The sequence below is a fragment of the Acipenser ruthenus genome, chromosome 30 (assembly GCF_902713425.1).
Source record: "Acipenser ruthenus chromosome 30, fAciRut3.2 maternal haplotype, whole genome shotgun sequence".
Taxonomy (NCBI): domain Eukaryota; kingdom Metazoa; phylum Chordata; class Actinopteri; order Acipenseriformes; family Acipenseridae; genus Acipenser; species Acipenser ruthenus.
In genome coordinates, this window is record NC_081218.1 from 4,035,408 (window position 1) to 4,049,921 (window position 14,514).

The window sequence follows — 14,514 nt, forward strand, 5'->3', positions numbered from 1 at the left end:
GCAGCTTGTGACAGGTGAGGGGCAGTGGCAACAGTCGGGCAGTTGTGTGACTAGTGCTTGCTTACTCTATGTCCAATGGATGACCACTGGCCCAACTGATTCAAACCCAGGTCTCCAGAGATGAAAGTAGAAGAGCAAGAGAATTGGCCTGCTGTGTGTGTGTGTCACCTAGCCCCCCGGATTTGAACCCAGGCCTCCAGTGGTAAAAGACAGGAATGAGAGGCTGATGAATTTGCTGAACCCCGGCCTCTAAAGTGAGACGCATTTACACCCGAGTTCATATATAAAATACAGTTTCCAGTTCATATAAAACAGAGTCCCGGTCTTCTTGGAGTAAATGTTGAAGTGCTTGATGCCAACAAACATTCCATACGGTGTTCCATGTAGTGCACGTCAGTCCCTGATTGGATCTCAAACATTCCGTACGGTGTTCCATGTAGTGCACGTCAGTCCCTGATTGGATCTCAGACATTCCATACGGTGTTCCATGTAGTGCACGTCGGTCCCTGATTGGATCTCAAACATTCCGTACAGTGTTCCATGTAGTGCACGTCGGTCCCTGATTGGATCTCAAACATTCCGTACAGTGTTCCATGTAGTGCACGTCAGTCCCTGATTTGATCTCAAACATTCCATACGGTGTTCCATGTAGTGCACGTCAGTCCCTGATTGGATCTCAAGTGTGTATTCATTTTAAAACTCTGTTTGCACAACTTGCTTTCTGATAGTCTTACACTTCATGGTCATTTTACCTACAGGGCCTTTGCTTTTGTTAGGAACCAACTTGCTGTTTCCCTTAATGACTCGGCTGCGGTGAAATCACCTGGAAAATACTACAAGCAAACTGAGAACTTTTTTTGACCTAGTGCAGTACCTGATGTCTTTTTAAAAAAAATAAGTAGTTTGCATTCATATTTATATTTCGAAGCTGCCATCTGTGTAGTGAATGGAAGTGCACGGTAGCTGGGATTCACGAAAAGTATTTTGCTAGATCCCCTTCTTAAGCAGCTAGTTCAAGCGAAGCATGCAATCCAATGCAGCCTCCCCCCATGCTCCATTCCCTGTGGTGTGCCACCCTGCACACCCTCCTGATTGCTGATTTACTGTAAACCCAGCCTGTGGCATCCCCGAGTGCTCTTTAGCAGAAGTACGGTTTCATGTGTGTGCGCTGGGCTCAGCTGGAGTAAAACCACAATGCAGGGAGCAGATCTTTTTATATACAGTCAGGAACAGAATCACTTTCATGTCTCTGGCCGTCCACCAGACCACAAGCGTTTGGGAGCCTGCCCTGGGTCTCTGCAGCGCCGTGTCCAGCCTTGTGGTCAGGAGGCTGAGCTGGGCAGGAGTCGGCCAGTCTGCCGTTCTGCTCTTTGGGCTTATTTGGAAGTAACACGACTCACTGGTTAAACTGGTATTCTGAGAGGACCCTGACAAGTCTGCTTCTAAAAGAGACACTCATTTTCCCCATTTATGTGCATTTACAATAGTGTGTCTGAAATGACTGCTAAATTTAGAAATACTTAGAGAGAAGAGTGTGCAGAATTCATTTTGAATGTTTACCAAGGCCTTAAAAGTGTGAAAGTGGTGGGCGCCCGGGGTGACCCCTCAATATTTTCTTAGGAGTTATAGAGATGAATTTATTTCAGTTTTAAATTGTATATTTAGATATTGTCATATTAATATCAGTCTTCTAGAAAACAATTAATTGTCACATAGCTATTAAAATGGATGACCAAAAATGTGCTACATTCAGAAATCCTAAAAGAAATTCGGCATTAAATATTGTCTTTTTTATTTTTAACCAATTTGCTTCTTGCTAGTTAGGAGAGCCGCTTTGGTAAATGCAGGCTTGTGTGTTACACTGCACATTATTATTATTATTATTATTATTATTATTATTATTATTATTATTATTTTTTTTTATTTCTCAGCTGACGCCCTTATCCAGGGCGACTTACAATTGTTACAAGATATCACATTATTTTTACATACAATTACCCATTTATACAGTTGGGCTTTTTTACTGGAGCAAATTAGGTAAAGTACCTTGCTCAAGGGTACAGCAGCAGTGTCCCCACTGGGGATTGAACCCACGACCCTCCGGTCAAGAGTCCAGAGCCCTAACCACTACTCCACACTGCTGCCCCTGATAGGCACATGACCTGATAGGCTGCTCATTCATAGAGCAGTCTTCAGTAAGCCCAGGTTGATGGGGTCATGTGACAGTACATGGAGTTTTCAAGTGAAGTAATGGTTGTTATCAGTGTTTGTTGTACTGACGCACGCACAGCACCACAGGGACGCATGAAGCTGCAGTGCTAAACTGGGTGAAGGCTGTGGCATGTACCATTATCAAACTGGGGCCATGTATCATGTTTTTGTATAACTGCTACGTTTAAATTCATTTGCCAGCCTCCAGTATGTCCCTGACAGTAATATATTCCCAGCCTGCATGGGTTTTTTTTTTTTCTGGACTCAGAGTCTAAAACCCCATCTGTTCCTTGCATTGGGGGCTCCACAGCTTTCAAGACTCTTTCAATCCCGTTGGCAGTGCTTCAGTATCCAAGCATGTAGATGTGATTGTATGAAAGCCGCAACAGGACAGGGTTTTCAAATATGCACCAATATCCGCACGCCTCGGGGTGTTGACGCAACCAAGTGCTGTTAATCAGCTCAGGCCTGCAGATATTGCACCATATTTGAACACCCTGGGTGTGTTACTGCTCTTATAAAATGTTCCGAGCAGTTTCATGGTGTTGGCACTGCTGCACCCTGACTCTCAGTTCGGCTGTGTGTTGTATTCCAGTTAGCTGAGTGTGTGTAGGTCCAGTCTCTGTTGAAATTAAAGGTTGGGACGCCCCTCAGTGTGTGTAATGCCAGTGTTTGCCCCTCTTGTCGCGCAGGTTTCCCCGAGACTCTGTGGAAGGTCTCCTCCCCTCTCTGCGTGACGCCGTGGACGCGCTGACCCGTGCTTGACCACACAGAGGAGCAGACAGCGCACTCCGGCCCCAGCATGAACGAAGTGACCGTGGTGCGGGAGGGCTGGCTTCACAAGAGAGGTGACCGTCCACAGCTTCAAACATTGTAACCCAGCGCAGCGAGGCGGAGAGCTGGGAGTTATGACCTGAGAAGGGTTTTAAAGTAGCTTCAAATGTCATTTTTGCTTCTTACTGGTTTGTTGGTTATTTACCTGGCTTTGAGCTGCTTGTCTAGAGAGTGCTGCTGAACTGAACAGCTTTCCTCACTTACAGACCACTTTGAGCTGGAGTGGGGGGCACTCAGCGTCTGTCTTGCACAGTAGCCTGTAGTATATTTCTATAATGTAGAAATTGCATCTGATACAAACTAACTGGTACCAAGACATTTCAGATGGCTGTATCACATCAATGTCAGGATCTGCGATATATTATATATATATATATATAATATGTTTTTAGGATTCTCCAGACAAGCTCAAAGACAGGTAAATTTGAGAGAGGCAGATTTAGACCAAAAATGGAAATCTGAAGCATCTTGCTCGTAATGGTATTTTGAACCGTAAAGGAAATTGCTTTTGTGTGTGAAGAAGACATTTGAAATGTTTCATTTCTTTTTCTTTTACTGGGTAACCTTGCTCAGTTTGAAAAGTCTGTTTACACAGCAATCCGCAAGCAACAGGAATATAATGACAAATGTTTAGTCTAGAAGACTTGCAGTTCAGCACCGCCTCGTTGAAACGTTTCTTACTGAATGGTTCTTTAATAGTTGCGGATGATGCATCCAGTTTTGTGGAAACTGTCTCTGTTGCTTGTTGCAAATCATTTTTTTGAAATGTCGCTGTCTAAAAAACAAAACATTCAACGCCTGCTTCATTCTATGCAGTATGCATGTTAGTTCAGTAAATGCTTTTGGGACTGGCTGTACCTTTTTTTTTTTTATAACTTCCGATATGACACCCAGATCTCATTTTAAACCACTGTACGAATTCATACCGCTAATATTTTTGTTGGTTTTGTTGAATAATGAAGTGACTCTAATATGGTGGAGAACAAAAGATGTTCTTCTTCTGTGCTAGTGTCTCCCCTGGTAATGACACGATCGCGTGGTGTGCAGGTGAGACATAGTAAAGACATGATATAATATTATTTATTCTTTTATTTTTTACAGTAAGTGATATTTTACAGGGTTTTTTTTTAGTAATTTTGTAAAAGAAAAAACAAAACCATTTATTTGTTAGTTTTTCTTCACTTTGTAGCGAAACCGTTGTAAATTGAAATATATGAATCCCAGATCCCAGAGGTATTGGAGACAAGTATCCTGGGCACAGGACATTCCCACTCCCCCCTCTCTCCAGGCTCCCAGGTTCTTCTCTCATGGAGACAGATATAGCCAGCGTCTAGAGCTCTAAATTAGCTCCATGAATCAACTCTATTTCTGTACCATTCCTGCTCTTCCAGCTTGCTTGACAGCTGGGGCAGTTTACTGTATCCGCCTGCTTCCACTGACCGCATCTGCAATTTCAAGTGTCCGAACCCGGCTAAAATGACTGGCACTGGAAACGCCAAGGGGACGGGGGATTGTGTTTATTTGTTAGTTTTATTTATTTCTAGTGCTTGTATATTTCCATGCTTGTGAAGGGCAAGCGTCAATTGGTACTACAGGCATGCCCTGTGCGGACTGCCATGCCATGTGCTTTACTACTGCAGGTAGCACAACATTACCACTGTCTGGAAACGTTTGCGCTAGCTGAAGTGAAACAACAAAAACGACACTGTTTAAATTTAATATTGAATGTACCCAAGTCCCAAAGAAATAGGATAATGGATATAAAACGAACTCGCTGCGATTTTTAGCTAAAACAGTGTTTCAGTATTGCTTTTTATACTGTTGAAATTTCTCAACATTTTAAAGTTTAAGTGCTTTTAAGAATGATTTTTAGGGTGCTGATTTACAATGGGGACCCTTATGCAATGATTGCGTTTGTCTGTAAACCTCAACATGGTGAGCACATTAGCTGCTGTGAATTTCCACTAATATTCTACAAACTTATAGACTCTGACCTCCTATGGAACTCTCGAATTGCATTTGGGTATATAATACAATACACTTTTTTGTACAAAAACTACAGTATAACCAAAAGAACACTTACAAAATAAGACAAAGGTGTCTTTTAGGAATACAAAGACTTCACAAAACCAGCATTTATTTAAAACTTTAAAACTTTCTTTTTAGAACTAGATCTTCGATGAATCTAACTAACTAATTGATTGAAATAACTACAAATGAGTTGGAATATTCATTCTGGAGGTATTTTGTATTAATGCTTTCCATGAATGCGTCACTTTATATTTTATAACCATGTTATTCTTAGCGATTTACATGTCACTCTGTTACAGTAGAATATGTCGCCATTGATGCTAGTTGCAGCAAATAGCATATTATTGTCTGAGACTTGATATTGAGATTTGATTGCATTTTGCAGTATGAGAGATCTGGCCATTTCCAGTAACCCACACGTTTCCCCAACACTAAACAAAACACCACAGTCTCTCACCTCTAGTGATGTGCTCTACAAATACACTCAGAGCTACACTTACATTCATGCAGTTTAGAAAGAGTATTTGAATATGAAAAACCCAGCATTAATACAGTTTCAAATTTAATTTAGCTTATGGAGTATACTTCTATTTAACAATTTATACTACTGGTAATAGGACAAACTTACGTTGAAGCACATTTTAATTTGCAATAAGTGCGTTATATAATACACAGGGTAAGCAAGGATTGATGAATCAGAAACAGTATTATAATAATAAATCTAAAGTAATTATGTGCAGCAAACAGACTCATTACAGAAACAGAACATGCTTCACATGAACTATTCACACTAATTTTATTCTCTGTTTCACTCATGCACAGACCGGTATTTCCAGTGGTAAACTGCACTTACAAATGTAAAAGCTGAGCTGTAGGCTACACTATACTGAATGCATGTAGGCTTATGTAGTGTTTTGGAGTGGGGCAAAGGTCAGAGAAACAGCTGGCAAACTGTATGAAATCAATTGAAAACCCCTAAACATGCCCCTGTCAATTACAGACTACCGCTGCTCTATACCAGCACTGACTAGTTTCACTGGTTATTCAACTGCAGCCATCGTGCCAGAATTGTGTGTGAATAGTTTGAGGAGATTTGATAGAGACTTAAGGCCACCACAATCCCTGACTCACAATCCAATTGAGCATGCTTGGGATGAGCTTGAACAAGGCATTTGTCATCATGGATTCCATGAAAAATGTAAGCCTGAATAGATTGACATCCCTTGACACCTTCCAACACCTTGTGGAGTCTGTGCCATGTCAAGACTGTGACCAGGTCAAACAGTGGCCCAACCCAAAATTAGGCACTGGTCCTGTTCAAGTGGGCAAGCAGTCTGTATTGGTCATACAGCATTAACACTTATAAAAGCTTGCACTAACTATCAACAGCACTGTACAGTATGTGCACAGTATTGTACCTCTTAACATGAACTGCCACTGACCGTACACAACCCCACAGATAGACCATGCCAAGCTGCTTCCCTTTGAATGGGGGAACAAGGTCCTTTTTGCTTGATTGATGGAGTAAGAACTGGGCACACAGCCGCTATTTGAATGAAGATAGAATGGGGAAATGCAAATTGGAAGTCTTAGATACATCCACGTTTCAGAAATGTATTGCTGCGTGGCTTGAAACTCACATTAGCCCTGCACCTAGCCCTAGGTGTCAGAACTACCCTCAATTAAGTCTGTTATTGAAATGATCACAAGCCCAGAGTTTGATGTTAAATAAAGTGCTCCTTTATAGCTGTGTCAACAACTCCTATTAGCAAATATATTCATGCTCTGATGAAAATCGGTTCATTCAGAGCAGATTTACCACGGGCCTGATTGTTCAAACTCATGGCCATTTCAATAATATGCCTAAACAGAGTTCTGAAATCAGGACTAGGTGCAGGGCTAGTGCAACTTTCAAGCCTGGTTACTGTACGTATAAATCACAGAATTCTGTCTAAAATTGACCTCTGCACACTTGCTGCACCCTTAACCCCAGCACATATCTCGGCGTGGGAAACTGTTTTGTTGTCACCTTCCCAGCCTCACAAACCCCTTGTGTCGCTACACCAATCAATAGCTCAGCCTTCTGTTTACTGAGCAGTGACAGCTTTAAAACTGTTTCTTGAGCACAGGCACTATTTTGTCATTTATTGAGAAGAAAGTAGTGGCATATTGAGATTGTGTGTGGAGGTATTCTTTAAAACCTGGTAGAACTACAGCAAACAAAATGTACAGTCACAGGACAATCTGCCACTGAGGAACACAACCATGTGAGAGACTGTGATTAAACTACATGTTTTTTGGACAGCTTGTCAGTTTCTCTTATTCAACCAGGGTGAGAACCCACTGAATTCTAGATCTAGAACAGCAGCAACAGAACACAGTCACACTCGGTCACATGCAAACAAAGGCCATTTACATTCTGCAAAAAACGTACTCCCCCACTGATTTCTGTGGAGGTCAACCATTCAGTTATTCCTCAATAAGAGAACAGCAAATAGATACTGTTCTAAAACCATGGCTTACTGATGAAACGCTTCACAGGGACCTACAGTGAGTATTTCAGTCAAAGGTAAATGAATAACTTAAAGTTGTAGTATAACAGTGATAATGGCATTGCTGTGGCTTGTTCCTCAGCTACCATGGAACTTCCATCCAACTGTGTTAATTAAACAGATGAAGGTTCATGTTCTTTGATTTTCAGTGATGCCTTTTTATTTTTGGGAGGGCTCACAAAATACTGTAATAAACCACTCGCCTTCCATTAAGTTCTTTATTGAAACCTGTTAACTGTTGCAGCAGCTTTGCCACATTTGGTCAGCTATTGGTCAGGAGATCTCCAAGCTTAGGAAAATCACAGCAAATGCAGCGGGTGTCAAATCATACCTGGCGCTTTCCTACTGTTGACTTTGGATATCTCCGCCCCATTCAATCACAGTGTTGGCTCAGCTGGGCAGAAACGACAAAGCTGAAAGTGGTGAAACCTGCTGTAATAATGAACAGGTTTCATGGTGAAGAGCCCTGGTCAAATACATACTCTGATAGGCAAGGGATTTATTACAGTACTTTGTGAGCCCTTGGAAAATTGATGTTGAAAAGGAGAAAGCCTTATTATAACTAAACTTTTGAATGCTGTCATTTGTCCTGGCTTTTACAGGTTCACACGAGCATTGCCCTCTGTACGAGGTGATGAATGCAGAAATAATTGCAACTTTATATGTTTGGTTGTCGTAGTTCCTCTAGGTTACATAGTATCTTCATGCAAGGCTTGGCTCATGTACAGGAAGTGAAGTTCTGCTGAGTACACAGCAGGCAATGCCAGATCCCAATCCAGCAAGGCCCGACCTGACCCAGCTGCTGCATAGCTTTCACATACTGTGTGTGACCACATCCCAATCCAATGCGTTCTGACTGGGCTGAGCCCTGCTGTATGGCTTTGAGACATGAGCGAGCCCTTCTTACCCTGAGCTGACACCCCAGGCTTCTTGTTCCCTGAATTCCTATGTTAAAGTCGGCATGTTTGGTCTTGCAGGAGAGTACATTAAAACATGGAGACCCCGTTATTTCATCCTAAAGAGCGATGGCTCCTTTATTGGCTACAAAGAGAAACCAGAGACATCCGACCACATCTTGCCTCCTTTAAACAATTTCACAGTAGGCGGTAAGTGTATTCTTTACTTTTTTTTTTTGTTTAACCCCTCATGTATATCCCTGGTAAATATTACAAAAGAGAACTATGACTCCCCCTGCATATTGCAGTCAATCGAATAAACACCATCAACTCTTCAATCTGTTATGTTTTGTTTGTTAGAACCAACCATTGTGATTTAAAACATTCTTTTGCACAGGTTAGCAGCTGCATTATTATTAATTATTTTTTAGCAGACGCCCTTATCCAGGGCGACTTACAATTGTTACAAGATATCACATTATTTTGTACACATTATTTTTACATGCAATTACCTATTTATACAGTTGGGTTTTTACTGGAGCAATCTAGGTAAAGTACCTTGCTCAAGGTTACAGCAGCAGTGTCCCCCACCTGGGATTGAACCCACGACCCTCCGGCCAAGAGTCCAGAGCCCTAACCACTACTCCACACTGCTGCCCCTGAGTTTTTTTTATAAGCCTATATCCTACGGGCTGAATTTGATGTGTTGTTTATCCTTGGTGGGAGTTATCCGTAGTTCAGACATGCTTTTTAGATTTTTTAATTAGTATATTTCTCATGTTTTTGATTACTAATACAGTACAGTGATCTCGCATTGTAATGCGTTACGGTCATTTGCCCCACAATACTAGTATACTAGAACCTTCGTTCTTGTTACAGGCAGAACACAAAGGCTTAGGGGTTAGGGTTAGGGTGTCCTGCCTATGGCTCCCGAGTACAGAGTTATAATGGGGCAGCACTATATGTGCTATGAATATGGTTTAGAAGTACAACGTCCTCGAATGAAGATAAAGAACACGTATTTATTGTATTTTAGTGAAGTGGGTAGATGAGGTTAACCTAGGCTACTGCTGTATCTCGGCGCAGAGCTTCACACTGACGTTTCTGTCGCGCTGTGATTGCAGTAAGAGCTCACTTATTCTGACTTCATACCTACTGCTGTCCAGAGGCATTTGACACCCTGTCACAAGAAACTGCAGTTCTGTGTCTGCAGTGCCAGGCAGTTGCATTCTCACAAGTTAGCTCGTATGCTGCACTGTTGGCTTCAGTTGTGCCAGATTGTGTGGTGGAGTTTGCTTTGTGTTGCAGGTTACAGGACTATCCTGAGAACACCACCAAAACTCACTTTTGATCAATCCTCAAGGGGCTAAATTAAAAACTCCTTAATGGAACCGAGGACTTGGGTACACACACAGTATATAATTTCCTACAGCTAATATCATTATTCAGAATGTATTTTCCAATGTTGGTATAGTGAACATTGGGGTCTGTTTTCCACTGTGTTGCAATGATAAGGCATGGGTAAAACAAGTTGTATATAAATCACACTTCACTTTTAAGCATAGCTTAACATACTACTTCATCATTCAGGAACCACCTGGTGAGATACGAAGAGCTATGCTGATGTGCTTTTAGTCTTCAACCATAGTACAAACCTCTATTCTGATACAATACACAATGTAAAGAAAGTTTACACCCCTAAACCTTTGAATGGAGTTTCTGTACATTTAGAGATATCGCGAAATGAACAGGAGGTAGTTTCAAGATATCTTAAATTTTAATTTCAGATATCTGAAAATGACTTAAAGATATCTGAAAATCCATTTTAGATATCTCATTTTAAAGCTCCATTTAAAGACATCTGGAAATCATTTTCAGATATCTCTAAATGTATTTTAGATATCTTTAACTATTTGAAGATATCTGGAAGTGATTTAAAGATACCTTTAATTTATAGGTATCTCCTAAATATTTTTTCAATATCTCTAAACGACAATGTGGCTTGCCATAGATAGTCTAGGTCTAAAATTACATTAAAAAAACAAACCTGTTACAGCTGGCTACAACCTAACAAGTTTGAAAGAGTTTGAAGAGCTGGTACATGCCCCTTCCCTCCCCTTCTCTTCACTCTTTCAAGGTCTGACGCAGGTTTCATTTCTCCTGCCTTGTTTCCATGCCGACAGAATGTCAGCTGATGAAGACGGAGCGTCCGAGACCCAACACCTTTATGATCAGATGTCTGCAGTGGACGACGGTCATCGAGCGGACCTTTCATGTGGACAGTCCAGAAGAGAGGTAAGGCCGTCTTGCCATTGTATTGGAGCAGAGGAGTGCTGATCCAGCAGTGAGGTCTGTGCAGCTGCCCATGAGGCTGGTCCATTGATCCATGAGTAAGGTCTGTGCAGCTGCCCCTCATCTCCCTGGAAGTCTCCCCTGGTAAAGGCATGGCCACTTGGTGTGCAGGGTGAGCCACACAGTCAGGGGAGTGCAGGTTTAGGGGAGCTCAAGCAGTCACCTGCAGGGCTGGCCTTTCTCCTCCAGGGGCCGGTTCCCCTCTGACCTTCAGTTCTCCGGAGCTGTTGCTGTAATAAGGGAACAAAATTAGGCATTTAAAACAGGGTTCCAGTTATTCCACATACTTCCATAAGTAGTTCTTCAACTTGACAACCACTACTCATTGTTTCACGTATCTGTTTTATTTCTGCGTTTACCAGCCATTCTGTTCCCTCTTGGGATGCCTTGTATAGGTCTGAGTATGTCCTTGAATTGCCTCATTTATATACACAGTCAAATCAGATTCAAACTACCTGTTGGAGGAATCAATTCTTAAATCCGCTATCCATTCTGCATGTAAAGCTGTTTGCAGCTGGCGTCGGGGTTTTTATTGGGAAGCATTCATTGTGGGGCTGTGCAGATACTCATTTTCAGAGTAATTCCCTTTTAAGAAGTTTTAATTAGTTGTGAAAATAACAAATTGATGGGCTTTTTCAGTTTCATTTAATACCTGCTGACAAAATATATCTTAAAGGGAATATCTGAAAATCGGATCTGCACAGCCCTCCTCTATTCCCTGTCTGTGCGAGTGTAATTCCTGCCCTGTTGCTGATTGCCTGCTTGCTGTCTGGCAGGGAGGAGTGGATCCGAGCGATCCAAACGGTGGCGAACAGCCTGAAGAACAGAGTGCCGGATGAGGAGCCCATGGACATCAAGTTCGGCTCTCCTAGCGAGAACTGTGGTGCAGAGGAGATGGAAGTGGCAATCTCCAAGACCAGATCCAAAGTGGCAAGTCTCCTTCCCTTCTCTCAATCCGTTCACAAAACCGGGTGCCTTATTCTGAATCGGCTCGTTTTCAGAGAGGAGTAACGTCATTTTAAAGCCTGCTGCTTATTTTACTGCCTTTTATTTGATGATTCAATATAATTAGTGTTTCCGAAAACAAAACAAAAAAATAGAAAAATGTTTATCCTATAAACACAAAGAAAACCTGGAGGCTACTACTTTAAATTAGTATGTTCATGGTGCAGTTTACTGCATGTTTTTTCAATATAGGTCGTGCGTGATTCTCATCTGTGCCTTGAGCTCAGTTCTCAACATTCCTCAGCACATCAAAACTTTTCAGACAATGTGTAAAGTAAAAGCCTGGATAAACACTGCATTTAAAAAATAGAATCGAATAACACTGGAAAGGGGGTGGGGGGGGGGAAATAAACACAACCCAGAAGCCCTGTACCGAATATCAGGTTGAGCCACTTTGCTGTAAATACTTTGTCATTAATATTTGAGATGTGCCAGGCCTCCCTAACCGTATTTTCCCTCAGTCTGTCACCTGTTTGCAGCCACAGCGCTCTCTCTACTTTCCCTTTGCCATTGCTGATCCACTCTGACTCCTGGAGCAGCCTGACCAACAGCACTGTCCTTGCTACTGTGGCTCCTGCTCCACGTGCACCCGCTATCACACCTCTTTCCAATGAGATCTTTCCCCATTTGTGGTAGACGGAACCTAATTTCCATCTGTAACTTAGTGGTTCCAAATTGAGTCAGGGTCCAGGCAGTGCAACTCTACTTATATGCAACCCCATTCTGTACAGTAGGTGTCGGATACACTGCATTGTCTCTATTGCTCTTGGTGATAGTGCTACGATGAGTCTCCACAGCAGCTGTGTGAAACCAAGTGGCTTGCACACATTTTTCACTTCTCAATAGACACCACACCCTCATGACGTGAGGCTGTACATTGTTTAGTTTCCTGAGATGATCCTGCTAATGCAAATGAGTTTACAAGCCATTTGATCTGATATCTGGTTTCTTCCCTAATTGAAGGTAGTTCTGAACTCCAGGACTGTTTCTAACCATAAATAACAACTGCAAACTCCTTCTAAAGAACTATGCACTGGAGCTTCTGCTAGTGTATGATATACGGTAGTATTGCCAGTAGAAATAGCTTACTTCCTCCGATTTATACTCGAGTGATTCATTCAAAAGCAGATCCATGTCAATTCCTTGTGAAGAATGAATAGGGGAAGTGCTCAAACTGTCAACAGTGGTTTAGGTAGCAGTTCGAAATAGAGAAAAGGAAGGTGTTTTGCATTTTTTTTCTTTTTTTTAATAAAACAAGGAACGACAATATGCAAATACCCTTCCACAGTATTTGTTTGTGCTGCAGCATTCGTTAAATAATGTTGAACTAAAAGCTGGGCAATTGTTTTCCTTGTAAACAAAGCAGCAAAACCAACAGAATGGAATAACTCCTTTCTTATGAAATTACATTTTGCAACAATATTGCCTAATTCATTTCTCAAAGGGCCGGCCAGAATAACTGGTTGTAATGATGAGTTTAAGAAATCTATCCTGCTAACTACAACAAACACAATTAAGTAATTAGTGTGAGCTTGCTTGCAAGATTGTTGGATAGAATGTAACTATCAATTCCTGGCCTATATTAATTCTATTGCTTGTACTGCATTGCTGTGGGACACATATGGCCAGTACTGATATTCAGTTAGCTCATTTTATTTCATGGTCAGGTTCTGCTATGGGTAGCACTGAACAAACGACTAGTCGCACATTACATGCTTGCAATTGAGAAGCGTGTCGTCTCAGATGGACAGAAGTGCAATTTGTGGATGCAAAGCATTAACATGTAAATTAAACTTTAGAACATTTGCATGCTCATGGACGGCATTGATAATGTTTTAAAATATAGCGCTCAAACAAGTGTTACAAAACAGTACATATTTGACATAATCAAATACAGGATTCATTAAAGGGGTGACTAGTCAACTTATTTGACTATTTTTGCCTCTAATCGACTCTGAAGTTAGTAGTCCCTCCACCCCTAGGTTCTGGTTTGATTGCTCTGTGTTTTCTCCCCCTTTCTTACGCAGACCATGAGTGACTTTGACTATCTGAAGCTGCTTGGCAAGGGGACGTTCGGGAAGGTGATTCTGGTGAAAGAGAAAGCCACCGGGATGTACTACGCCATGAAGATTCTGAGGAAAGAGGTTATCATTGCCAAAGTGAGTGCCGACTCAGCTTTACCAGCTGTGGGGTCCTGTTCTTTATATCTTAGTTTTTTAGTTGACAAACTTTAAGCGCAGCACAGAAGCCAGCAGTTGGAAGTGGACTTGGGGTAGGAGACAGTCCAATAAAGAGCAGCCAGACTAATCCCAGGGTTTAAAGGAATGAAAGGGAACTCAATTTATTTAGCCTAGAAGAAGAATTATATCTTAAAATAATTGACACCCCATAACCAGTACTTTTAAGCACAGCAGGACCAGGACCAGAGGACACAGTTGAAAATAGAGATATACTTGAGACAGAGGGAAGGAGATGCATCTTCACACAGAGTGATGAGGGGCTGGAATGGGTTTACCTAGCCATGTTCATGCTGAATCTTTGGGATCTTCGTCAGTTGACTTAACATCCCATGTCTAACTTTAAAGTTCATAACCATTGATCTCTTACAACACCACCAATAGTACAGTAGCTAT

The 14,514-nt window shown here is 41.7% G+C and overlaps 1 protein-coding gene across 1 annotated transcript in view; it reads left to right on the forward strand.

The window, feature by feature from the left end:
* Window positions 1–14,514, forward strand: part of LOC117397139 (RAC-beta serine/threonine-protein kinase-like) — a gene marked incomplete at its 5' end in the record, with an annotated part of 44,443 nt that overhangs the window by 19,015 nt on the left and 10,914 nt on the right. The window contains 5 exon segments of the mRNA XM_033995706.3: window positions 2,904–3,059; window positions 8,606–8,734; window positions 10,708–10,819; window positions 11,653–11,806; window positions 13,909–14,040. Coding sequence (XP_033851597.1) covers window positions 3,014–3,059; window positions 8,606–8,734; window positions 10,708–10,819; window positions 11,653–11,806; window positions 13,909–14,040 — 573 coding nt within the window.